At 43.3% G+C, this 27,961-nt stretch overlaps 2 protein-coding genes across 2 annotated transcripts in view; one reads left to right on the forward strand and one right to left on the reverse strand.

Moving 5' to 3' along the window:
* Positions 1 to 2,442: 2,442 nt before the first annotated feature.
* On the reverse strand, positions 2,443 to 8,768 carry LOC134447030 (uncharacterized). Its single transcript, XM_063196314.1, has 4 exons — positions 8,531 to 8,768; positions 5,584 to 5,822; positions 4,825 to 4,887; positions 2,443 to 4,509 (listed from the first exon to the last, which is right to left on the reverse strand). Exons 1-4 carry the CDS (start codon positions 8,766 to 8,768, stop codon positions 2,443 to 2,445), a joined length of 2,607 nt encoding a protein of 868 aa, XP_063052384.1.
* A 2,994-nt stretch (positions 8,769 to 11,762) lies between these two features.
* The window catches only part of eif4g2b (eukaryotic translation initiation factor 4, gamma 2b), a 48,189-nt gene continuing 31,990 nt past the window's right edge, over positions 11,763 to 27,961 (forward strand). Inside the window, exon 1 of the mRNA XM_063196315.1 lies at positions 11,763 to 11,805. Within this exon, the coding sequence (XP_063052385.1) occupies positions 11,763 to 11,805 (43 nt within the window). The remainder of the gene's footprint in view (positions 11,806 to 27,961) is intronic.

Consider the following 27,961-nt stretch of genomic DNA (forward strand, 5'->3'; position numbering starts at 1 on the left):
TTCAGAGTAAAGAAATGATAATCACACATAGAAAATAGTAAAAAAAAAAAACTATCAGGAAAATGAGGGCACACCATACATATTTCTATTAAGTGTATAAAAATGTTTAATACAATATTACCAGGTTGCATACACAGAACGAGCAAAATGGCGCATGCGCACAAGCTTGTTAACGAGGGATTGCGCAATCTGGGGTGAGGCAAACTCGGAGTTGCCCCAAATTCAGCGTATTCGGAGCAATTTGACATGAAATGGGCAAATATTACGATTTTGGCCACGAAAATGATTGAAAATGTTTAAATACTGCACAAATGGTAGTTAGGGTGCAGATATGGTGCGAAAACAATAGCTGTTATAGTTACTATTATTCACATTTACTGCATCTCATTCTCATGTAGGGTTGGTGAGGCACTGCCTCCCCTGCCGTATTGGAGCGCACGTGCCTGGTAGAATTGAATCGGATCGGATCAAATCGCATAGAATCGAATCGAATCGCTACCTCCCGAATCATGAACGAATCAGATCGTGAGGGCACTGCCAGTCCACACCACTAAGAAGTAAGAAATACCCATAGAGGTAGAAAATAACACTAGAGAGGACACAGCAATTTGCGACAGCACTGGGAAATGGCAGCTGGAGCTTCCCAACTTCCGTAGGTAGTGTAGGTAACTTCAGGCAATGCAAGTCAATGGAGAACACGCCCACCCCTGTCAAGAAATTAACTAAAACTGTGTAAATATGAAGTAACACATTAATCAAAGACCAGATTTGAAATGGCAGGCTAAATATCTACTTAAATCATATGAGTCGATAAAATACATTTAAAGGGACAGTTTGGTCAATTTCAACATGTAGTTGTATTGCTCACGCTACCCTTGACTTGTCAGTACCTGGTGATGCCACATTTTTCGGCTCAGCCCTTTCCGAGATATAAGCAATTCTAATGGGGGCAGCGTTTGTTTACATTTTTAAAAAATGAAACATAGGCCAACTCCAAATATTTTCCCAAAAGGTACTGCTGTTTGCTAGTTGTCTGCTGATGTTTTATAACCTTTTGGATGTTTTTGGGAATAAATAAAAATGTTTTTTGAAATGTAAACAAAGAGCTGCCCCCATTACAATGACCACGTTCTCGGAAACGGCTGAAGAAGAAGAAAAAAAAATCTTAGGCACTGGCAAGTCCAGGGTAGTGTGAGCATTACAACTGCATGTTGAAATTGACCAAACTGTCCCTTTAATAATGTAATAAATTTGAGAGCTGCCACAAGAGGGCGCTAAAATGACAGTATGCTAATTAAGCTGCCACCACCTTTAATTATACCCCGGTATGGTCCGGTATGGAACAACCATGCACAAAAGGATTCAAGGAATAACAACTCTTTATTATTAATGCAAGTTCATTAAAATAACTGAGCCCCATAGGCCATCTCCCCTACACAGAGTTTCCCCGCCCCACACAACAAGAAGTCTGAGTAAGCCACACAGGTCAAGTGATGCACTAGGCTACAATACACACAGCATGCTTAGACCCATAACCCAATCCCCACAATAAATAGCTAGATAAATACCATGCAATAAATAGAGGCTATAAGTAAGCTACATTACAACAAAATAATCACGGCAATTCATCACAGCAACTCAGTGGAAAATTCATCACAATTCATCACAGCAAGTCAGGCCTTCAGTAATTCATCACAGCACTATATAGCAATTCATCACGGCAAGTAATTATGAGTCCATTAAAAGCATCAACACGGCACCCTTCAGAATCATCATCAAAACATCTACCACTAATAAGACAGTACACGCGTGAGAAGACAGACTTTCGTTGGTGACCGGGTTACACTTAACAGAGCGATGGCACCCACGCGCTCACACACGCACCAGCAAACACGCACACACAAAATGAAGGAATAAGTTTAAAAGCGGACTTCCCTGTCCGTGGGCAGCGAGACCCCGTTGTCCCGCTGCGGAGCGAGACCTCACTTCATTCAGTCAGTCAGTTGGATCATAAGCGAGCAGTTCATCAAGGTGGCTGTTTAGCCGGGTTTGGAGTGGCCTGGAAGTGAGGCAACCCGCTGGGTCCGTCTACACTATCGTGGTCCTGGCTAGCTAAGCATTTCCCCCCACTATCTTACTCCGGGTCACTAAGTGGTCCCCGGTGTCTTCAGCGCCGGCGGTCCTAAACAACCGCGAACGCCACCAAACGTTCCCCACAATTGGACCCAGCAGCCCCAACTGCTTCTGTCTCTCGGCCTCTCGCGAATGAGCCCCAACACAGCCACGGCTTTCTTGGCACGCCAAGTAATCAGTGTCATTGTCAACAGGTGAGCGGGGCAGTGCGATAATTGGGGAAGCGAGCGCAGCCATGTCCATTACTCGCACCCATTAGTTCACATCACACTACCCCCCCTCCAGAAAAATGGACTCGTCCCCGAGTCCTCACAAAGAAACAACATAGTCTTGGCACCATGCAGGGCGCCTTCTTGCACGCTCCGGCCGGCCCAGGTCACCAGCCGCCGGACTACCTGGAAGTAGTGACCCCCCTGGCGATGTCCCCAGCTCCGGCTGGGGATGCTCTTCGTTTGGAGAACCAGGTTCTCCATCCGTGGAAGGCCAACTGACCTCCCCCCCAGCTGAAGCAACTGGGACGCAGGACCCCCCAGCAGCCAATGCTGCTGACAGGCCGGACTCCTCCCCAGCAACCTCAGGTGTCTCCTGGGCACCAGACTCGGGTGGCAGGATGAAGTCCTCCACAGCAGATGCCTCAGGCGACAGCAGACCCTCTGCAGCAGATGAACCGGATGTCCCACCCGCAGCTGCCCCGTCGGCGGCCACACCATCAGAGACCACAGGAGCAGAAGTCGATCTGGTCCCCCTGGCTGGGTTTCCTGTGGATGCCTCCGACCTCTGGGACCCTCCGACTGCAGATGGGATAACCCTGGGCACAGCTCTGGCAGCCATAGGAGCCCCCGTGCTCCCCACAGCAGGACCCCTCGACCGCCGGAACACCCGACTGGCACCACCCGGTGGCCTCTCACCCCTCCGCCCAAGCTGCAGAGATGACCCTGTTGCCGGCTGGTCATGGACTTGGGCCCCCAGCTGTGGCATTGGTTCTGTAACGGTAGGAGACACACAGGGTTTTAGCAGATTAAAATGCACAACATTACTGGAGACTCCCCCTTCTGGTTGTATTCGATAAAGCACGTCTGATACTCGCTCAATAACTCGGAAAGGTCCCTTGAATCTTTTCTGTAGTTTTGGACTCACCCCCTTCTTTCTGGCTTTATTTCTTACCCACACAAATTCCCCCACTGAGTAAGACTGGTGTTGTGCTTTAAAATCAAAATAAAACTTTTGGTTTTCTGAAGCTCTAGCCTGGTGTTTCTTTACTGCCTCCAACACTGTAGACAAGCTTTCAGTTAACCTTTCCACATAGCCTTTAGCCGAGGGGAACTTTTCATTTACATCAATGTTTAACATTACATCGATTGGTAAAACCATCTCCCTACCAAACAAGACTTTATGGGGGGTAAAACCTGTAGTGGCATTCACGCTACTTCTGTAGGCCATCATCACAAATGGAAGAAGACTATCCCAGTTCTGTTGATTTTCATCCACATAAAAGACTAACATAGACAAAAGTGTACGGTTGAATCTTTCTATCATGCCGTCCGATTGTGGGTGGTATGGTGTGGTTCTGGTCTTACTTATATCCAGCAAATGACACAGTTGCTGGAATAGATTGGACTCGAAACTGCGACCTTGGTCAGAGTGCAAGCTCCTTGGAGTGCCATAGCGAGAGACCCACTCGTTCATTAACACTCTGGCCAACGTCTCTGCTTCCTGGTTGGGGATAGGATAAGCTTCTGTCCATTTTGAGAAATAGTCCCCCACCACCATGATGTACACATTAGAACGCTCCGTTTTAGGCAAGGGACCCAGAATATCTATTGCTATCCTCTCAAAGGGAGCCGAAGTGGCAGAGGTCACCATGGGTGCCCTGGGGGTTGCACCTGACTGCTTCTGAGACCCACATTCTCCACAATCCTGGCACCACTTCTTTACCCTTTGAAACCACCCTGGCCAGTAGAATCTGTCCCTTATTTTCCCTTGTATTTTTTGAACTCCCAAATGAGCACCCGTAGTTTTATCGTGTAACTGCTGTAATACTACTGGTACCAAGGACGCGGGTAACACAAGTTGGGTTCTGGCAGGTAATTTTGGCTTTGCAGGCAACACCCGTACCAACCTCCGTCCCTGTACCTTTAATTGGTCCCAAACCAACCCAAACTTCTTCAGGTCCGGGTAAGTATTCAATGCCACGCGTCTGTCCCCGTTCTGTGCTTTTAGCTTCATCAGCAATTTCAACTCTGGGTCAGCGTGCTGGGCCTCGGTCAAGGCATCATCGTCCAGGGGGTCTGATGTTGGTTCCCCCCGTTCAGGAGGCAATTCCCCCCCTTTTTGATCCACTGCACATATCTGAGATGTACTCCCGGGCAGGTCTCCCTTGTACCCAGGTAATCGAGACAACGCATCAACATTTGTGTGAAGTTTCCCAGGTCTGTGAACAATCTTATATTGGAATGCTGCCAACTGCTCTAGCCACCTGGCCAGTTGTCCCTCTATCCCATGAAAGTTATGGAGCCACCTGAGGGAGTTGTGGTCCGTCCTGAGTAAGAATTCTTTACCGAGCAAGAAATGTTTAAAGTACTTTGTGAAGGCCACTACACCTAAAAGTTCTTTTTTCGTTGTAGCATATTTACGCTCCTGTTTGGTCAGGGCTCGGCTTGCATAGGCTACCACTCGCTCTAAGCCATCTACCTCCTGCGAAAGCACCGCTCCAATACCAGTGTCACTCGCATCTGTATCCAAGATGAAACTTTTCTGGGGATCAGGGTATGCTAGCACGGGCGCAGAGATTAGACAGGTTTTTAACTTGACAAAGGCTTCTTGACACGCCTCATCCCACTGAAACCGCCGGCCTTTTTCCGTCAACTTGTGCAATGGCCTAGCTATCTCTGCAAAACCCTTAACAAAACGTCTGTAATATGACGCTAGTCCGAGGAAGCTACGCACCTCTGTCTGGTTTTTAGGGGTGGGCCAGCCTCGTACGGCTTCCACTTTCTCAGGGTCTGCCATCACCCCTTCCGCTGAAATGACATGCCCTAAATAGTGAACTTTAGTGGAAAAAAAGTTACATTTTGCCGGTTTCACTTTAAGGTGCGCCATCTTGAGTTTTGACAAGACCTGGTCTAAACGCTGAAGGTGTTCTGCAAAGTCCCGCCCAAAGACGATGATGTCATCCAGGTACACTAAACATGTAGTCCATTGCAAGTCAGCTAAAACTAAGTCCATTAGTCGCTGAAAAGTACTAGGACTATTGGTTAGCCCAAATGGTAACACGTTGAACTCAAAAAGCCCCTGTCGGGTGGTAAAAGCCGTTTTAGGACGGTCTTGAGGGTCCACCTCAACCTGCCAGTACCCACTGGCAAGGTCGAGAGTAGAAAACCATTGGGCACTATGCAGACTATCTAGGGCGTCATCAATGCGTGGGAGGGGGTAGGCATCTTTTTTCGTTACCTCATTTAGTTTCCTGTAGTCGACGCAAAAGCGCAAACCACCATCCTTTTTCCTCACCGGTACTACAGGTGCTGCCCAGGGACTGCAGGAGGGTTGGATGATGCCTTTTCCTTGCATTTGCTTGATGTGCTCCGACACCTCTTGTTGCAAGTGAAGAGGTACTCTGCGAGGGGCCATTTTGATGGGCCTTGCTTGCCCGGTGTCAATCTGGTGGTGGGTCAGATGTGTCCTACCCAGGTCTGAATCATCACGGCTGAAAACAGAGACATTGTTATTAAACAGCTCACGGACAGCTTGCAATTGGGTTTTTGTTAGCCCCTTGTTGTCTAGCCCAAATTGGGTCATCAAGGAGTCCGAAGTCCACTGTGCAACCCCTGTCATACACTCTGTTTCAGACTCTTCACCGGTAAGCACATCCACATTCACATCCAGAGTACCCACAGTCGTTCCCTTTCTCAACAAGAGCTCCCCCTCTGTTACATTGAGAACCCTAAGGGGTAGGACACCCTTCTTCACTCTACAGAGAGCCCGTGCTATCAAAATATCTTCTGCCACACCAGTAGCAGGCTCAAGTAACCCCTCTACAGGTTCCTCAAAAACCCCCTCTACACTTCCTGGTAGTATGATTTCACAACAGGGAGGAACAATAACATCTTCCTGCACCACAACCCGTCGCACTTGGTTGTTGAGATTACTATACAGTAGAGGCAGTCGTTTTCCCATAATCTCACAACAGCGTTCCCCCAGATTTATCACTGCCCCAAATTTAAGGAGAAAGTCAGTCCCAAGTAAAACATCATGCAATGGAATGTCTGCAACTAGAAAGTCAATTACTAAGGCGAGTGAATTGATCTGACATGCTGCTGCCCATTTCCCCATGATGCTCATCGGCCCCCCATTTGCTGCCGACACAGTCCCAGTGTAAGGTTCCAGTGTAGATTTACCACCAGTGGCCCTCTGCCAAAACTCCTTGGCTACTACAGAAACCTGGGCCCCGGTGTCCACTAATAGACTACAGTCTACCCCACCCACTTTAGCAGGTAAAAACACCCCCACACCCTGGCTGCCCCGTGACGCACTAATTTGTAGGCCCGCTGAGTAACTTGGGGGAGTGAGTCGTTGGCCTTCACCACTCACTCCTTCGAGTTTCCCGACAGATATGGGCAGTCCTTTCTCCAGTGTCGATTACATCCACATTCCCAGCATACGTCAGAGCGCTCTTTAGGAGCGCGACTAGGTGCTTGAGGTCCCACCCGTGGAGTTCTGACTACAGGGGTAGGCCTATTACCATCTTGAGAAGCTGAGAGTTTGTCGACTGTTACTTTAAGAGACTTAACCTCTTGCCGTAGGCTTTCTACTGTTTGAAGTAACACAGTCATTTGGGGATCAGGGGAGCTACTTGACACTCCGCATATTTTAGCCTTGTTCGCTGTCTGGCCCTGTTCCATGTCTCTTATCAGTTCCAATTCAGAGGCTAAATTTATGGCTGCTTCTAGGGTAGCTGGTTTTGCACTACGGAGTTGTATACGCAATTCCCCCACCCCAACATGTGCCACAAAATGTTCTCTCGCCAGTAAGTCTTGTGTAGCACCCCCTGCAGATGGGTACGCTTTGGAAATCAGACGTCTCAGGGCATTGCCAAACTCACGTGCCGACTCTGTGGCCAACCTCCTCCTCGAAGAGAAACTAGCTCGATTCCAATCCTCACTCTCACAAGGGTCAAAACATTTATTCAAGGCTGTGCGTAAATTTGTGTAACTACTTCTTTCTTCTTCAGTCAATCCACAATAAACATCTCTGGCCCGCCCAGATAACAACAAAGACATGAATTTCAATTTAAGATCATCATTCCAGTTATTAACATCTGCGGCCAATGCAAACTGCTGGGACCAGTCTGACCAATCCCGACCTTGACCTGTAAACGTTTCGGGCATGAACACCGGACGGCCCATCGTGTTACCATGTGAGCCCCCCGCAGTTGCATTACTAGAATCCACACGTGCAGGTCGTTCCATTTTGCAAGATTAAATCCCACCGCTGCCACCAATGTAATAAATTTGTGAGCTGCCACAAGAGGGCGCTAAAATGACAGTATGCTAATTAAGCTGCCACCACCTTTAATTATACCCCGGTATGGTCCGGTATGGAACAACCATGCACAAAAGGATTCAAGGAATAACAACTCTTTATTATTAATGCAAGTTCATTAAAATAACTGAGCCCCATAGGCCATCTCCCCTACACAGGGTTTCCCCGCCCCACACAACAAGAAGTCTGAGTAAGCCATACAGGTCAAGTGATGCACTAGGCTACAATACACACAGCATGCTTAGACCCATAACCCAATCCCCACAATAAATAGCTAGATAAATACCATGCAATAAATAGAGGCTATAAATAAGCTACATTACAACAAAATAATCACGGCAATTCATCACAGCAACTCAGTGGAAAATTCATCACAGCAATTCATCACAGCAAGTCAGGCCTTCAGTAATTCATCACAGCACTATATAGCAATTCATCACGGCAAGTAATTATGAGTCCATTAAAAGCATCAACACGGCACCCTTCAGAATCATCATCAAAACATCTACCACTAATAAGACAGTACACGCGTGAGAAGACAGACTTTCGTTGGTGACCGGGTTACACTTAACAGAGCGATGGCACCCACGCGCTCACACACGCACCAGCAAACACGCACACACAAAATGAAGGAATAAGTTTAAAAGCGGACTTCCCTGTCCGTGGGCAGCGAGACCCCGTTGTCCCGCTGCGGAGCGAGACCTCACTTCATTCAGTCAGTCAGTTGGATCATAAGCGAGCAGTTCATCAAGGTGGCTGTTTAGCCGGGTTTGGAGTGGCCTGGAAGTGAGGCAACCCGCTGGGTCCGTCTACACTATCGTGGTCCTGGCTAGCTAAGCATTTCCCCCCACTATCTTACTCCGGGTCACTAAGTGGTCCCCGGTGTCTTCAGCGCCGGCGGTCCTAAACAACCGCGAACGCCACCAAACGTTCCCCACAATTGGACCCAGCAGCCCCAACTGCTTCTGTCTCTCGGCCTCTCGCGAATGAGCCCCAACACAGCCATGGCTTTCTTGGCACGCCAAGTAATCAGTGTCATTGTCAACAGGTGAGCGGGGCAGTGCGATAATTGGGGAAGCGAGCGCAGCCATGTCCATTACTCGCACCCATTAGTTCACATCACAATAATCAAATAATATCTTTTATGAACATAGTTAGCAACACACTTCAACTATTATTGTGCTTGTATAGTGTGTTGATGGACATTTTCACATGATTAAGCCATTTTTGACAGAGGTGAGCCTCGTTCTCCGTTAATTTCCATTTCTCTGATCTACCTACAGATAATGGCCGCTACAGATTGCCGTAAAAAGGGGTGAGGGGGCCTCTGTAGTGTTATTTTCTACCTCTATGGAAATACCACACTGCATTAGGTTATACTTCACAGTGCATTAGCATTTCTCCAGCTGTAGCAATAGACGACCTTACTGGGGGAAAACATTTTCTGCCTGTAGGTTTGAGCGGTCAGTGAAACAAGTCCTCTCAAGTTTATTTATTTAAGAAAGGGACAGCATATATTGCCAGCATTTAAACAAAAATGCTAAATATACAAGATTGTAGCCAAGAGGCTAATTTCCGTCTTTTGTCCCTTGGCAGGTTTGATGTTCTCTAAAAAAGACAAAGTTAAAACAAAACTAAAAATACACAGTTATTGTACACAGTTGTAAAAAAAGAGTAAAAAATACACACACATTATAAAATATATAATATAAAATACAATTACAAAATACAATACCCAAATAACTTAAACAGCTGCCAGTACTTGGTCCAGGAAGACAGATGCAGAGGCACTCAAGGTTGCAATTTTTTACTTTTTTATTTGGCTACAATGCCTACGCGTTTCGGCCCTTATGGCCTTCTTCAGGACGTATCGGATATCGGATATATGGATACGCCCTGAAGAAGGCCATAAGGGCCGAAACGCGTAGGTATTGTTGCCAAATAAAAAAGTTAAAAAAAATTGCAGCCTTGAGTGCCTCAGCATCTGTCTTCCTGGACCAAGTTTGAGAGCCCCTACACTGATGAGCACCAAGGAAAAAAGGTGAAGACCCAGAAGCACTCCAATTACCTGATTGTGTTAGCTGCCAGTACTAACTACGTAAGATTATGTTGACAGCATTGATAATCCAGAAGCCATAATTTTAACTGTTTACTAAAAGAGTTTACTGTTGGCAGTTCTCTAATTTTACTGGGAATTGTGTTCCAGGTGTGACAAGCTCTGTAAGAGAAAACAGCCTGACTAAAAGCGCTCTTTCTAAATGGGACAGAGCAATCACCCCTGGAACTGGCTTTGGTAGCCCTGTTTATGCTTTTTATGATACATGTCTGTAGAGGAGGAGGGGCCAGGCCATGGAAGATTTTGTAGATTAAAACTGAGTCATTATATTTAACATAGTTACCCCTGTCCAATATATAAACAATACATATGTCCAGACTATAAGTAAGCATTTGAATTAATAGTAATTGAAAATACTTTGGTTTCCAAAAAGCAAAACCTTACCTTAGTCTTGTGTGGAGTGGAGTCTTTTGTGAAGGAGCTAAGCTCCTCCAAGAACGTTGCAGATTGTGGGAAAAAAATGGGACCATGCAACTAGCTGCTTGCAACAGCAACAACAGCTGCTTGCAAGAACATCAACTAGCTGAGAACTAAATCGCTAAGTCGATAAGGGACTGTCCAGACTCGACAGTCGAGTGTTGTCAGGGTTAGAGTTAAGATCCAAACATCTGAATGTAGCTTGTTAATCGTTCAAACCTCTGTTCTATCAAAAAATAATGCATGTTGTTCACCAAATGCTTTTGACAATATTTACTCCATTTCACTTCAATATTTTATTTTCAGTGAACAGTCCAGTTTTTTCTACATACGACACCTGTCAAAAATAAAGTCATGTAGTGTTTTTTGACTTCATAGTAACTTGCCGTATTTAGTACAGAGATAAACCATTTTACATTTTAAGGCCACTGACTGTTGCAATTTGACAGTTTTTTGCCGTAATTTCGACGGGCATTTTTTTCAGTGTGAAGGTACTTGATTGGCTGGGGGATGGGGGGATGGGAGGGGTTGTTGAGCGGGAAGGTGCAATGGTGTGGAAATGCTGAGGCAGGGACAGTGGACTGGATGGGGGAAGGGCAGTGGATTAGGACATGCAATGTTTCTGAGCCTTTGTCTTATCTATCCTTGTATTTTCTTATTTCCCATTATTGATGTTGTCATTTTATGTATTTTTGTACTGCTGCAACCCCCCTGCCTCCGAGACAAATTTCTCCCTGGTGGAGACTAATAAACTAACCTAACCTAACACTGTGCTAAGTCCAACTTGACCGTGAAGGATCTGGGTTGTTCCGCTCTCCCCACCCGACATGTCATCATGCATTGCGTATAGATGACATGCTGATTTAAAAACACTATCGTGTGTGTCCAATACACATTTCCAAGTTAAGGCATGCTCCACAACACCCTGTGACAGGTTAGGGTTAGGTTTAGGGATGGTCTTGGTTTAGGCACAATTTAGCTAGAAATTTGCCTAATGTCGCTGTTCTTGGCAAAAGTAAAGCAGCAGAAACATTGCTTTACTGACAGGTTAGGTTTAGAGATTGGTTTTGGTTAGGGCACAGCAAACCATGTTTGCGTTTAGTTACAGAAATGCGCTGTGGCAAAACAAAATCACGGGAAAACAGAGAGTGCAAGAGTGGAGTGTTGCCGGTTGTGGAAATACTCGTAGGATCTTTTGGCTTTAGAGTCGTTTACTCTTACTTGTTCAAGGCTTATTGGAGTCTTTTGTTGGTTTTGCTCCAATGTGAGGACGGTGATGCGAATCTGTCGTCACAGCATTAGTTGAGCCGGACTGGCCCCCGTTGCAGTAATAGGCGTGGCCAGGTAGTTCATCAGGGCAAGATATGGGTCTCAATGTTTCAGCAGTCTTTTAGCAGTCTGGACTGCTCTCTCGGCTGTCCCGTTGGCCTGGGGATAGTGAGGGCTCAAGGTTGTGTGTGTGAACCCATACTGTTTCGAAAGGTCCGTGAATTCTGCTGATGTGAACTGCAGACCATTGTCGCTGACTAGTTCAAGTGGGACACCCAACCGGCTGAGGATGGCTTTGAAGCGTGTGATGACCTGCTGGCTTGATGTAGAAGGTAAGTGTGACATTTTGATATACATACCTGGAATAGTAGTCCACAACTACTAGATACTGCTTCCTGCGGGATGAATGCGACTGCAGTCAGATCTTGCAACCTCTGTAGTTGCTTATCCCCTTCAACGCTCGCCTGCAGACTGCCTCCGAGGTCACGCGCCCATGAACTGGTTGGTCAACAACTCACTCACGTGTGTATGTAACAGACCGCATTCGGCGGCAGGTCGAAGGCAAGGAAAGGCGACAAAGGTGGGCTCCAACTCGCATTTATTCTGGTGAAACATTAAGTGCAGACAACATCATGCAGCTGCTGTTGTACATTCATATCTCCTGCGAAGTAAACTCTTTCTGGCGATTTGTGATCGTATAGTGAATTGTCAGCACGAGACATGGAGCCATTTTCTTTTACATACATATTATCATGGACAACATTCTACGATAACATTCCCTCATTAAACGGGACATTCCATTACAGTATTCCATTGGTGAGTAAATAAACAGAACGAGAACGACATCGAGTAGCAAAACAAAGCCTACCTGGTGAAACATTAAGTGTAGACAACATCATGCAGCTGCTGTTGTACATTCATATCTGTACACAAAAGGATAGAGATACAGTTAGCTTACTGCCCAAGGATAAGAAAGAATGCGTGGTTCAGACTAGCAGCGAACTGACTAGCAGGTTCATAGCGTGGTCAGAAATTATCACTTCAAAATACCATTTCAATATTAATGCAAAATCATTTGCGATCTCATAATCATGTAGCAGTACTACTCTCAACAACATTTTTAATTGCAAACCTTAGTATGCACACATGTATAATATTGCATTTATGGATAAACACACGGAGCATTATACCACTGAACGTACCTCCAGCGAAGTAAACTCTTTTTGGATGGAGGAAGCATAGTTTGTGTGCAAAGACCTGACCTACTGCAGCTGCAAGAATACACCACCAGGTGGCTGCAACTCGTATGATAAGGAGAACCAAATATTTATAGTGAAATTCATCAACTACATTTCTAACTCTGTTGTACATGAGTCTTGTCTCATGGTGTGTTCCAATACTCGTACTGTCCACCCTTTCCGCACTGTGTTTGGGTACGCAGGGTGTTCCATTTCTAATCGCGACCATAAAGTGTACTGTAAATTACCCGGATAACGCCCCCAAAACGGCCATTTTTCGAAGTGTGGAGTTACTGTACACTTTTCGCACTCAACGGCCGCCATGTTTGTGACGTAGTTGAGTGTCAGATCTGTCAAACGGTTGAATCTCCGTGATAACAGCATAGTTTTGATTCCAAAGACAATCGCCATGTGTATTAGAGGCAGGGGTAACTTTAAAAAGTGTCAGCATAACGAACAGTGCCTTCCTTGATGAATTGCATACTGGCGGTTGGTAAACTCGGATGACACGCGACCAACCGTCATTTCCGTTAAGTGTATCAGACAGAACGGGAATCGGAATGTACTCGCCTCGTGAATCGCGGAGGGTGGAAAGGGTACTTCACTGCACTCAAACAAGGTACACAGTACAGAGGGTGAATAATGGAACACACCATCCCACCCCTAGTTTGCGCAGGTCCCTACTTCAGCTCCTCCTTACTGCCTGTCCCCCCACTCCTCACACGTGGTGCGTTAGTAGACCAAACTGGTGCGAGCTCATCGTCTCGTTCATATTTGTGGCCGACCTTAAATGCGCTGTATTTAATAACACCCACATCGTGACAACAAGTTCTCGCTCATGTGCTTCGTCAACGTTGGTCGACAGCAACAGAAGTCGTATGGGGCTATTGCTGTGCATGCCAACTAATCAGTCCTTTACCTGACCCCAACGCTTCCAGGTGATATAAAGTTCACTCAAGGTCACGTGACATACACGGTTCAAAATATTGACAGCGAACAAAAAGTAGAAAAATGTACTGAGACACATAACCCAATAATCATACATACACAAAGGAAAAAAACAAAAGAAAAGAATCAGAAAAAAATTGATATCAGTGAACGTTTTCCAAAAATGGTCTCTTCTCTCATACAGGCGTATCAGGGCCAGCTACATGCACGTCTGTCTTAGGTCCAGAATTGGTCATGGACCAACAGACACAATGTAGACATCATCTCAACGTCTATAGGACGTGCAATGTTAAGTGGGTAGGCTTGTTGATAGGCTATTAGGCCTACAGTGAGAAACTTCTGGTGATTCACACTAGGTTAGTGAAAATTAGGCCGTTGATAAACAAAATAAATTATTTAAAATATATATTTTATCATTATTTTTTTGTTGTGAAGATTGCGTCTTTGGGCCAGTTCAAATGGTGAGGTGCAGAGAGGTGGAGGGCTGGTCAAAGGGGCATGGCGGGCCGGGCCTTAGTTTGGGGATCCCTGATCTAATGCAATCAATCGAAATGATTACAATCAGGTCATACACAGCACTCCGGCCCATTTGCCTTTGTTTCCCCGTGAAGGTGAGTTGCAATGGCAAGTGGAACCAACGAAACTGTTCCACCTCTATGAAAAATATTTTTAAAAAGACAACATCGAGCGACCTGAACACTGTAGTTTGCCCACTAGTTTGGACCGCTGCTGGGTTTCTGCACTGCCATTGACCTACATTCGGAATAGTGGGGTCGTATTAGGCTCAGTCATTTCAAATTGGTGTTAAAGTTTGGTTTTCACTTCCAAGTTGAAGTTTAGGGTCTATAGAAAAATTTGAGTTCGTAAGTGTCAAACACACAGATAACAAAATGGCCTGCGGGGGGCGCTCTAAAATATATAAACTGCTATAACTTTTGATTACTTAAACCAAATTTAACATATGAGGCATGCATGAATTCAGCATGAAGAGGAGAAACCGGTGAGCTAAGTATTTGGTTACCAGATTAAAGACACACTATGTAATAAACACACTTTTAGCCAATGGACAGCTAAATCCGGGCTTTTTTAAGATAAAGGGTGGAAATGCCCTCAAAGTTGCAATGAAACATAATTTATTGTTACAAGTTATCGTAAATAAAGCCTGGGTTATCACTTAACTTGATTTGTTCAGAATATCCCTGAAGCACACAGATACTTAGGATACCTATACACAAATATGGCTGCATAAAGCGTGATATTTAGCACCCAACTTGCAACTTCGAGTTTATGAATTTAGGATCATGAGTACCAGCTTTTTTTTCAATCAAACCATCATTTTATTCACAATTTAAAAACTTTATATCTGGAAGAAAGTAAATCAATAATGATAATAATAATAATAATAATAATAATAATAATAATAATGATGATGATGAAGATGATAAATACTATGGTGAACATCATTTTTCCTGCATTCAAAAAGCAAACAGAGGACCATAGGGCTAACATTTATTCCAATACTTCACTGTACAATAAGTATGACAGGGAACAGATGCAAGTCAGTGGTCAGTCTTAGAAATTGCATGCACTTGCACAGACGTGTGCACTTCAACCCTGCCTTCATGCACTTGCACCAAGATCTGGCAAGTCTACACACATACTAGTACACATACTAGTACAGCTGCACTTCACCTCTAGTTGGAATACATCTTTGTCAACTGCATCTTTGGTAGTGTAGTCCAAATCTGGGAACTGTTCATTTGTTACCAGATTGGCAGGCATTTCTGGCAAATGCAGATAATAAGAACGGTTTTCATTCCTGTCAACTACGCTGGTAACAAATGGACAGTCCCCAGATGACAGAGATGTCCTCATAACAGCTGATTGTGTCTACCATGTATGAAATAGTCCTATAGTATTATTTAGTATGCTTGCCAAAGGCCTCTGCTTACCCCCAGCAAGCATACTAATGGTTCTCCAACAGTTTATTTAGTATGCTTGCGGGAAAGCATACTAATTGTTCATCGACAGTTTATTATTATTCTACATTTTTTCATTCACCTCGGCCTATGGGAATTGCCATTCATTAGTACGGCGGCTTTGAATCGTTGCAGCGTTCGAGATCGAGACACGGTTCGAGTGCCAAAACGAACGGCTCGAAAGGGGCTCAGGGTGGTGTATTTTTCACTGGCCTACCCCCTTTCATTTGTTCACCAGACTTGTTTTTCCTCAGTTTTCTCTCTGTTTTCCCCCTCATCGAAATAAATGGTAGAATGGTCAAGATGATGATGTCACAAACTGTGGCAGTTAGAGTGAGAAGTGACCTGTCCTGGGGTATTTAACTAGGTATCAACAAGGTAAAGGCATTGTCATAGAGGTATTGGCTCTGAATACAAACTGTGTGAAGATCATAAGCCAACTCTTAAAAATGTTTCAGAGAGAGCAGTTTTAAAATCCCTATGATGTGACCTCATTCACTTAGAAAAAAAATGTGTGAACAGCTCGGCGCATAGACCTGAATATGTACATTTTTTTACTGAACCATTTGGTCTAGAAAAGTGATCTCAGTTTTGACATGAAGAGCAGGATTGTGCCATTTGTGTGTCAATATCATCTACAAACCCCAACTCCGATGAAGTTGGGACGTTTGGTAAACAGTGAATAAAATCTAAATGCTATCATTTTCAAAACATTCAATCTATTCATTAGATGGAGAATAGTAAAAAGACAACATATTAAGTGTTAAAACCGAGAAAAAATATTGTTTTGGGGGACATATGTACTCATTTCTAATTTGATAAATCCAACACGTCTCAAAAGAGTTGGGACGGGGATAAGTGAAATTTAGTAAACATCCAAATAAGATAAAACAACAAAGAAGAACATTTCAAAATGAATTGTACTGACGGACAATATACCTGTCCAGGTATAAGATCATCACAGAGAGGTTGAGTCACTCAGAATTAAAGATGCAAAGGGAATAATTACCATAGTTATTACATACATTTTTGAATTCCCTTTGATTTACCACGATTGAGTGTATATAAGACATATATTTTGTTAATAAAATCATTGTATAGGTTCATGACATCATGAAATATATATTGGCTGTAGTCTCACTCTAATTCCTGGAGTGCTAGAGCTATTGAAAATTGACCATATTAAGAATGCTTAATGCGTGCAAATGATAGGCCTACAAGGGTGTAACATTCTCCTAAGCACCTGAGCTTACTTGAAATAGACCCAGAAGACATGGGAAACTGTCCTTTGCTTACAGAAGTCAGCAGAAGTTGTAGAAGTCCATTCTTTTTGACAATAATAGAGCATGGCACATCCTGTGCTACAGTGAAAATGGACCATCCAACTTGTGTTAGTGCTAGCTTCAAAAGTCAGCCTCCATGAGGCCATACGGGTGCAGTAGTGCATTGGTTAAGATGTTCTCACTCATCTGTAGAGTTAAATACAGTGCTGAATGGTATATATGGGTTTTAAACAGCATGAAAAGCCACTCATGCATTATATTTTGAAGGGAGATCTTCGATTACTGCCACATAGTAAGGTCAAATTGCATTCTCTACTATGTTTTAACAGTTTGGCTCCATCTTAAGGACCAGCAGGTGATAAAATGGTGGGTTTTTGGTCAAGACCTGTCACACTGTAAGCACTACAGAAAGGAAAACATTGCAAAACATGACAAGGAATACACCCACCATTTAAGCTGGTGAAATCATGTCCAAGATAGGAATTAACATTGTTTTTATATAAAATAATCTCATCGGTTAATGTATTTAACTGTTAAGTGTTGTCTTTTGTTTTGTTTTTAGTCTTCCTCGACATTTGCTGCCATTTATTGTCCCCGTCCCAACTCTTTTGAGACGTGTTGGATTTATCAAATTAGAAATGAGTACATATGTCCCCCAAAACAATTTTTTTTCTCGGTTTTAACACTTAATATGTTGTCTTTTCACTATTCTCCATCTAATGAATAGATTGAATGTTTTGAAAATGATAGCATTTTGATTTTATTCACTGTTTACCAAACGTCCCAACTTCATCGGAGTTGGGGTTTGTAACAACTTGCACAACTGTGGGAGATATGACAGCGTAAAAATAAGGCTGCACTATTACCAGAGAGGAAAGAAGAAGAGAGGGGAAAGTTCTATTGGCCTGTATTGTTACCTCACCGACGCCGTCCGCCATTTTGATTTTGGTAGTCAAGGACGCGTCGCCAACGGTTCATTCATTCAGCATCAGTCAAAAACATGGCTAACACCGATCACAATTACGCAAAGGACCCAAATGCCCCAAATACACCAAAATATATAGGCACACAATGTGCTGCTGTAGGGTGTTACAAGTCCACAGGAAGGAACAAGGAGGTGGCATTTCATTCATTTCCCAAAGAAAAAAAAAGGTATAGTTTCGTTTTGATAGCCTAAGCCTGATGTGCAGATGTCAGATGGGCACAATGATATTTGAGCAACATGATGAGAACATTGTGTGTCAAAAGACATAACTTTGTGTGCTTAACTTCTAATGCGAGCACAACATTTAATTTTCTAGGCCTACCGAGTACCTTTTTTCACTTCTGATTTAGAAATGCATACTGTCGATGATCTGCAAGGAAGGCTGTTTTCAATGTCCAGCACCTCCCACCACAGTTTTAGCATAGCATACGTCACCTAGAAACTATTATTTTGCTCGTATATAATACGCCAACGACGTGCCACATCAAGTGCTATATTAACTAATTGTCTTACCTTAAAAGGATGTGTTGGGTAGGCAGATGATGCCACCGTTATGTCGCCGTAAAACAAAGTTGGATAGCCTGCTAGCGCAACAACCCACTGCATGATGAATCGAGGCGCTGAAATGATCTGACAACTGTGCAGTGGGCTTTGTTTATTCGTGTTATGATGATGCCCACATATGCATCTAACATTTTCCTTTCAAAATTTAACTCAATTAACTTTAAAATCGCCAGACTAAACATATCCACGGCAAAGTATCCAGTCCTTGTCCTATTGAAGTGGAGAAACTCACATAGACTTTCCTCTGACGGAAACTCAATTTCAACAAAAAAGCCAGACCCCTATAATTTGTGTTGTATCTCCCCCTAGTGGCAAAATAGAAAACATGAACCAGCGCAAATGTTAACCAAGGATATCTGTGATATTAAAACACACTACTGTTATTTTCTGCAGGTGTGCAGAATGGATTAATAACATCAGGCGGGAGGACCTATGTGGTTTACAGACCGATGAAATGAAGCATAGGAAAGTATGCAGTGACCATTTCGCCATTTCACAATTTGTGAACCCATTGGACAGGTAGAGACATTGCCATTTCATATTCTGAAAATGACACTTGATACTCTATAAGTTTTCAACATACTGTAAACCCAGATGTTTAGCCTGATTACTTGTGGTAATGTTGCAAATTCAAAACACACATATTCACAAAAAATAATTTAAAATGTTGGGTTGCTTTACAAAAAAAATACAACTAATTACATATTTAGAGAGCCACACATTGAGTGCTCCTCCTCTACCATTGCTGGCTTGAATCAAGCATAAGGCTTTTGCTCCTCACAAGCAGAGAGCGTCGTCAGGATCCGCAACAGGTTACACACACTGTATGACATGGAGAATCATGGCTTGTATTTATGTTCCTTCCAGGATGCTGCAGTCATTCACCGTCTAGCCATGCCCCCTGTTCACCAAAGGCCATTCCAGTCCACTAACAAGAGGCCATCCCCCTCAACCTTTAAGAACTTTGCCATGCACTCAACAATTTGAGTCTTTCCCAGTCTTCATCGCAGTCTGTTCATCTGAGTGGCAAAGCCTTTGTTCATTGTACAAAAAAGTCAATATATGTTCATTTGTGCAACACTAAAGTTTTGATTACACCTTCAACATTTTTTACTCAGACAATTCATAACTGGGCTTACAGTGTGTTTGTAGAAATATAAACATTACAATACTTTGCATTCTGCAGGAAATCTGGCCTACTGCCAATGGCCGTACCCTGGCTAGTAGACTGTCCCAACCCCCCTAAATCTCAAGACACAGTTCGTCCACCACCCCGAAAACGGGTCGCACTTGAAATTGAGACAACAGACTCAGAGATCCTGGATAGTAAGTGATTTAATGGCAAATGGTGGTAACAGATACATTCTGAGTGTTGAACACTGCATAGGTAGTAGTCTGTGCATAAGTCTGTTGTTACAGTTGTCACATTTCTTTTTAGGCACTGATGTACTGGCCAGTGTCAGCAATGACAACACAGTGGAAAAACTGAAAAGAAAAATTGGCTGCTACAAATCAAAGCTGTCAAGGCTAAAGAAAAAGACACCATCTATCAGCAAACAAACATTAAAGAGGGAAATTTCCAAAGTATTGCCAAAACAAGCCGCACAATTTGTCAACGAGCAAATTGATAATGCCAAAAAAAAACCAAGGGCCATTCGGTGGAGCAACTTCATGAAAAGTTGGGCGTTACAGGTTAAGGGTACAGGGCCAAAAGCCTACCGAACCATGAGGAGAATTTTCAAGCTCCCTACAGCCAGGACCCTTTCAAATATCTTGCAGAGAGTAGACATCGGGCCGGGATGGCATGAACCTGTGCTGTATGCACTTAAACATCAAGTGCAGCATATGGAAGAGCGAGATAGGCACGTTGCCATCACATTTGATGAAATTACATTGAAATGTAGCCTAAATTATAACATCTCGAAAGATGAAGTAGAAGGGTATGACGAAGGGGGAAGACCAGCCAACCATGCAGGGGTTTTCATGATCCGTAGTCTAACTGGGAAATGGAAACAACCCATAGGGTACTTCTTGTCATCTGGGACCATGAAGCATGGGGTCTTAAAAACCAAAATCATGGAGGCGGTGGAAAAGGTGCTTGACACTGGCTTCACTCCCATGGTGCTGGTAATGGACCAAGGCAGCAACAACCTGGCAGCCTGTAGAAACCTGGGTATAACAGAAGAAAAACCGTACTTCTTTGTCAAAAGCCAGAAGATTCATTTTTTATTCGACCCCCCCCATTTAATGAAAAACATCAGAAACAATTTGCGAAAATATGGATTTTACATAGGGGACAAATTGGCAGAATGGGGAGACATCACTGAAATGTTTAAAATTGATTCACAAAGACAACACCGAATGGCACCCAAGTTAACCCAACGGCATCTGTCCCTCACTGCCTTTTCAACAATGAGTGTGCCTCTCGCCACTCAGGTAAGCCACAAGTGAAAACTGTCATGCAGGCGTATAACATTCAATTTACAATCTTTATCTATGGTCCTGAAAATGGGATTTTTTTTATTTTTTTATTACAGGTTCTTAGTCATTCTGTTGCGGCTGCACTGCTCACCATGGCAGACATGGGGAAGCTAAGAGAGGGGGCAAAAACGACGGCAGATTTTGTAGCCCACTTTAACCAGATGTTTGACTGCTTTAACAGTAGCACATTGTCCAGCAGCACACCACAAAAGGATGCCTTCAGAGAGACACATATTGATTTTATCAATGAGAGTATTAACTGGCTGGCATCTGTCAGATGTGCCAGTGGCAACAGCTTGAATTGCCTAAATGGTTGGACAAACAAAGAAATCAAGAAAATTAATGAAATTGACATCGGAATTTTGATCCCCCCCCCCCCCCCCCCCCCCCCCCCCCCACACACACACACACACACACCTTTTTTACATGATTGGTATTGATTCCAGCCCCTGATCACAGTCAGGAACAATAATGTGGCCCCCAGATTTAAAAAAAAGTTTGGGGGACCCCTGGCCTACAGTAGCTTCAGGTTGCAATGAACGACGGGCTGTGCATACTGCTGAAGACACCCAGGTGGAGCAGTGCATGTTATCTTGCTCCGACAACTAATTTTTTAATTATTTTTTTTTTTACAAGGAATGTGTAATCTATATAAACAATGCTAATTAAATAAACATAGCCATCATCAAGTTTATCTCTTCAGCATGCTTTTGACTCTTGATCATTTCACCTCAGTAGAGCTGATTTCAAATGAATGTATGAGTCCCCCTCTCAGCTGGAGATGATGTGCTGCGGGTTGTTCAGCCAGGGTGCCAGGGTAGTGCGTGAGGTGCATGTTCTGCTGTCCCAGGAATCTTGTACAGGTGGCTCTTCACACTAAATCTGCCATATGTGGTGAGGAGTGACACAAAAAAGAAAAAATATGCATTATTGTGTTAAGCTTACATGCAATGTTGACTGAGTTGCTAAAAAACTGCCAAACTTAAGGTATTCTCTGAGTTGCAGAAAAAGTAATGCATTGCTGTAATTAATGCGTTGCTGGTTATGGTTTATCATTTCCTGCCACTGACTTGAATTAAGTATTAGTAATGTATCATTGTTTCCTGCTCGTGCGTGAAAATGCCTTAATCAATGTATAGTAGACATTCAAAACATTTGACTCCCAAGTCAGGTAAAAAACACGTTTCGCCTCACATGCGTTGGCTCCCAAAAAGTTAACTGACATCGGTCATGAAAACACCTAGAAGTACTCTAGGGGCCTACAACAGTCAAATGATATCATGCACATTTCCTGTTCACGTCAGGGTGAACATTAGGAGTGAAAATGGAAGTTTGGAATAAAAACCGGAACAACACAGCAGCAGAACTAACGTTGGTTTAGTGTACTTAGGCACGTATCCTTTTTCTGAAGAACTAGCACTTCTAGAAATTACACATGCCCATCGGACAAAATGTTCGCTGGCTGATGAAAATTTATGAAACTGGCCGGGAGACTAAGGCTAAAATTCCAAACAACGACTGGGAGGAGATGTGTTAACTTCCATTTTATACTTACGAATAAAATAGTTATACTCAACATAGGCCTAATAATTTAACATCATAGACACTTAGCTGTCCATGGAGATATGCTAACGTTAACGGCCGACACACATCACCCACTGTCCAGAAAGATCCATGAATACAACCATAATATTAAATCCATTTGATGACGAATATAAAGATAATGACGAACTTACTGCTAAGTGGATAGTTACTTGTCATATTTATGCAATACAAAAACATTAAGCCACTTGCCTTTTCAGGAAGAGTCAGCGTTGCGTCTAGAAGTTCCCAAAAAGGAACTTTTTTGTAGAGTTGCCGTTTCCAGTCATCACGGGTTTTTTTTTTAATAAAACGTAGAAATCAACTATTAATCCCGTATCAAATGAATACAATGCGAAATAAGTGAATTTGATGAAAATGTGGTCGACAGAGAAAACAACACACGGTTTCATTCCTCACTCATGTATGAGTCTGAACATTGTGTTATTTACATGGAACGTCCATATCTAACAAAATCAAAATGGCGGCGCGGTGACGCCATAGAGGCAGCTGTTTCCGCTCTCTTCTTCTTTCCTCTCTGCTGTTACTCAGCTATTGACTGCCAAACTGTCACCTTTAGAATCTGCATTCATACACACACACACATGCAGCCTTGTAGAACTTTAGACCTCTGCTGTCACCTGGGCAACCGTGGTCTAATATGCTGCTGTGGCCACTCTACAGTAAGTGGCAGTGGCCTACTGGGTAGGGTGTTGGTCTGTCAGAGGGTTGCAGGTTCGAATCCCACCCTTACCTCTCCCTACCCACCCATTGCTGAAAGGCACCTGAAGCATCTCCATACACACACACACACACACACACACACACACACACACACACACACACACACCTCTCTCTCTCTCTCTCTCTCTCTCTCTCTCTCTCTCTCTCTCTCTCTCTCTCTCTCTCGCACAGACAGAGAAACACACACACACACAAACACACACAGACACACACACACTCAGACCTCTATCTCTTTCCCTCGCGTTTCTGTGTGTGTATACAGCAGCTGTGTGTGTGTGTGTGTGTGTGTGCATAAGGCGCAAGCATACTAATAGCATTGTCTCTCCGGAAATGCAGTCTTATTATTATTATTTATTATTATTATTATTATTATTATTATTATTATTATTATTATTGATTTATTTGCTTCCATATATAACGTTTTTTGTGATTTTATGTGTGAATAGAATATGGCTTGATTGAAAAAGTTGATACTCATAATCCTACATTCATAAATTCAAAGTTGCAAGTTGGGTCCTAAATATCACGTAGGCTTTATGCAGCCATATTTGCGTATAGGTATTCTAGGTATCTTTGTGCTTCAGGGATATTCTGAACAAATGAAGTTGAATGATCCCAGGCTTTATTTACAATAACTTGCAACAATAAATTATGTTTCATTGAAACTTGGAGGGCATTTCCACCTTTTATCTTAAAAAAACCCTGAATTTTGCTGTCCATGGGCTAAAAGTGTGTTTATGACATAGTCTATCTTTAATCTGGTAACCAAATACTTAGCTCACCAGCTCATCCTCTTCATGCTGAATCCATGCATACCTCATATGTTAAATTTGGTTAAACTAATAAAAAGTTATAGCAGTTTATATATTTTAGAGCGCCCCCCGCAGGCCATTTTGTTATCTGTGTGTTTGACACTCGAACCCAAATTGTTCTATAGACCCTAATAGTCCTGGACCAGCCCTGTAGACCCGTTCGCAATTTTGAGTTGAGGGCGTTTCTCACTGGATTTGAGTTAGTGGGTTCCTAGACATTAAAAATCACGGAGGTGCTCGTCCACCATAGTGCCAGATATTTCAAAATATGGCCGCCAAATATGGCCGCAATTGCCTATGACAAATATCTGTCTTTTTTACTTTTAAACTGTTTATACACATGTCATACATCAATTCTGACCATTTTTTGGAGAGGAATTCAATTCTGACAATTACATGAGGATGATGTGTGATTTTGACCTTAAAAGGTCATTGCCAAGGTCAAATTTGCTATTCTGAAGAACGTTAATAGACTTCCATTGTAAAAATGAGAGACAAATGATCAATTATGGCATGAGGAGTTATTTGCTGATATTACTATGATTATTTGTATCAGTATAGTCCTTAAAAGGTCAAGGTCAATGTCTTTTTCCTATTCTGAAGAACTCAGTCATGTGCTTGCCCATTAGGTCATTGTTAAGAATAAGGAACTGCCACTATAAATGTAAATCTAACATTTCTAACATTTAATATTTCTTAACACTTTAGGGACCATCATAACATAAACATTTAATGAATAAATGTGATGATAAAGACCTAGGCTTAAATTAAGCCCAAAACACAATGAATTTACTAAGGTGGAACAATGTATCATTCTAGTGATTAAGTTATTTGACCTCGAAAAATCATGTTATCATTATGATCATCATATCTTGTGATAATGGTTTCAGGCATTTTAATGGCAGGAGTATGCCAGGTGTGTGCTCCTGCCATCCATGTTGCTTAGGCTCATGCCTTATTTTGGGGTCCTTGGTTCTTGTAAGTATGTTGCAGACTCTATGAACTAGAAATGCCCCTCTCTGAATGTGCCCTCTTATAGCACTACTGATGGGAGGAAGAGCATTGATTCCAGCACCACTGCTGTACATTTCTACTCTGTGATCATGAAATATTACAGCTGTTGTGGTTGATCTGGCCCCAGCCGAGACACGCACCAAGTACTTCTCAGCCAATGTTGCATCTTGCTCGGTCAATATTTTGGCCTCTCCAAAGTTAACCAAGTAATAGACTGGATCAGAAACCATGGCTGCATGTTTAGTCCCAACCTCATGCAACCTCCCTACTCATGCAATGATCTTCTTACAGGATATGTTCTTTGATCACATCAGTGACGCTCCAAGATGAGAGACTAATTGATGGAGGGGAAGCATTCTCCTCATCTAACCAGTGCCATACTGCTGGTAAATCTCCTGCATACCAAGTTCTTGGAAATATGGGCTGTAGTGGAGAAGCAATGCAAATGTGTCTGTATCATTTGAGTCTATAACAACTTTTCTGCTCTGCTTCACACGAACAGCACACTCAACATGCACCAGCAACCTGGTCTAAGCCTCGTCAACGCAGTTCAAGAGCTCTGGAATCTCTTCACCATCAGCTGACTTTGCTGGTAGCACCTCATCATCAACAACAACAGGGCTGACAATGACAGTAGTATTGCCTCTGGTTTGATAATAAATCATGTCTGGAACTAACAATTGGAGATTTCACTTGTTCTCCACAGAGGCCCAGAACTTATCAAGTTGGTGAGGAATGGGTGTTTGTCCGTTCATGCCAATGATGTCAACGGCTGTTGTTGAGTTGGTACGCCCCATGTGTTCACCTTCCTTCAATGACATCTCAATGTAGGAGTCAAGATGGATGAGCTCTGGATGTCAGCAGAGGGTTATTGCTGAGTTGATGATGGCATTGATGACAGCGCCTAAATTCTTTCAGAGGCATCTGACGGATCTTTGACATGAAGTCTACCCGAACATGAGGGCAATATGTAGACTCAGAGCTTCATTGGGTGAGATTAAGGTGAGGCTCAATTTCACTGACAAGCTTTGACTTGTTAACAACCAACGGAAGGTCACCATCTAACAGGGGTGATGCTGAAAGGACATCATGAGATCTGCTGAATACTCATGCCCCATTCCTCAGCAATGTCCATTCTCCTATGTGCCTCAGCTATGTCTTTAGATGAGACCAACTTCTGCTTCTTTACGATGATTGCTGGTGTCATCTATGGTTGATCTTTGTACTGCAGAAGATTCCTTTTTGAAACAGTTCCACTTATCTTATGTTCGTGAGAACTAACCTATCCTGCCTGTATAAGCTGAAGACAAGTTTGCAAGCAAGCTTTGGAGACGGTTGCGCAGGCGAGGTGCGACAACCTGGTTGCTCAGCAGATTGTGCAGTGGAGCGGGCGCATTAACGGTCACTGAGTATGGATTCTGAGGATCCACCACAAAGTCTAGCAACAATCACACATTTCAGTTGAATGTAAGGCGTGGAGTGGTGCTCAATGCATGTTGGAGGTGGCATTCTGTCTGCTTCAAAGTGGTGTTGTTGGTGAGAAAGTTGAGGACATCCGTGATCATTCTAATCTGATGGAAAGAGCTCAAACTTTGCTGCAACATTAACATTGCGTGTGGCTCCTACTACATAGTGTCCTCCATGACCCTTGCATACTCTCTGAAAGCTGCTCAACCTTTATGTCACCTCCCACAGCACAGTACTAGCCATGGCGATCCTGCACAACCCACTGACCTATACAGAAAAGCAACGGTACAGCTCAGAATGTGTTAACACTAGAACCTTGATTTATTCAAGATACCATGATCCATAACATAGGTCACTGATTCTTGAAAGTTTGGCAAAAACATGTCCCAGCAGTAAAATGCTAATTCTGTTGAAAATCAACTAAATTTTCACGAACAAAATGAATCCAGGTAATGGCCAAGGGGTCTGTTAAGGGCTCTGCATACTTCACGTGCGCATTTTGTCGCGTGTGGCGCGAGAACCATTAATGACGTCATCACTTGCGACAGACTATTCATACTTTCGCTCGCATTGTCGGAAGTGCCCTCTGCTGTTCATGAGAGAAACGGCAGTATCTTTCGCAACTCGCAGCGTGAGTTCTACGGATGTATAAAATAGAAAGCCAAACACGGCTGCTGTAGGGCTACTGAACGTCTGACTTGTGACTTACCACATTGAAACATATATTTTTTGTTGTAGCCTACATTGCCAGATCATTCCAAGACCATGTGAGAGCATTGTTCTGGCGGCAGAATTTTTAAATATATCGCCGAACACAACGTGCTTCTGAACAAAGTAAACAATTGTTTCACTGAACAACATTTAAGAGAGAAGATAAAATAACTCTCTAGGACATTTTATTATCCTCAAAATGATGCATGATCCATTCTATAGTAGCCTACAGTAGATGTAGCCTCTCTTCGCAACTCCTGCTTTGTCTGCCTACCTGTATGGTCGCTGGTGGCGCACGACAAGTTACAAAATATCTGGGGTGCACGACGTCGTGCCACGGCAGCTCACGACACGGCGTGTGACGTCATTTTGGGTCACGTGACGGCGCGAGTGAGGTCGCGAGTGAGGTCGCGAGTGAAGTATGAAGGAGGGTAGCGCCAGTCACGACAAGTATGAATCCCCCTTTACACAGATACACAGTTGTTTGAAATATTCAAGTGTAATTTTATTACTTTTCATGGCTATAAACCTGTCCACACCCTGTAAAAACGCCTGTCCCAAGGACTGGTATCATCATTTCAATTGACTTAAAATACAAAAATACCTAACAGAATTGAACAATATCACCATGATGTGGAAGACCATATTAAAGTGGTTCTACAGATGTGCACATAGTGCATG

The sequence above is a fragment of the Engraulis encrasicolus genome, chromosome 4 (genome assembly GCF_034702125.1).
Source record: "Engraulis encrasicolus isolate BLACKSEA-1 chromosome 4, IST_EnEncr_1.0, whole genome shotgun sequence".
In the NCBI taxonomy this organism is placed as follows: domain Eukaryota; kingdom Metazoa; phylum Chordata; class Actinopteri; order Clupeiformes; family Engraulidae; genus Engraulis; species Engraulis encrasicolus.

Excerpts from the sequence above, each read along its gene's own strand:
- LOC134447030 (XM_063196314.1), bottom strand. The coding sequence starts at position 8,768 with ATGGACATGGCTGCGCTCGCTTCCCCAATTATCGCACTGCCCCGCTCA. Across the intron at positions 5,823-8,530 it reads GGACCACTTAGTGACCCGGA|ACCTGGGTAGGACACATCTG; the intron begins GTAAGATAGTGG and ends GTGATGATTCAG. Across the intron at positions 4,888-5,583 it reads ACTACAGGAAACTAAATGAG|AAAAGTTTCATCTTGGATAC; the intron begins GTAACGAAAAAA and ends CCTGATCCCCAG.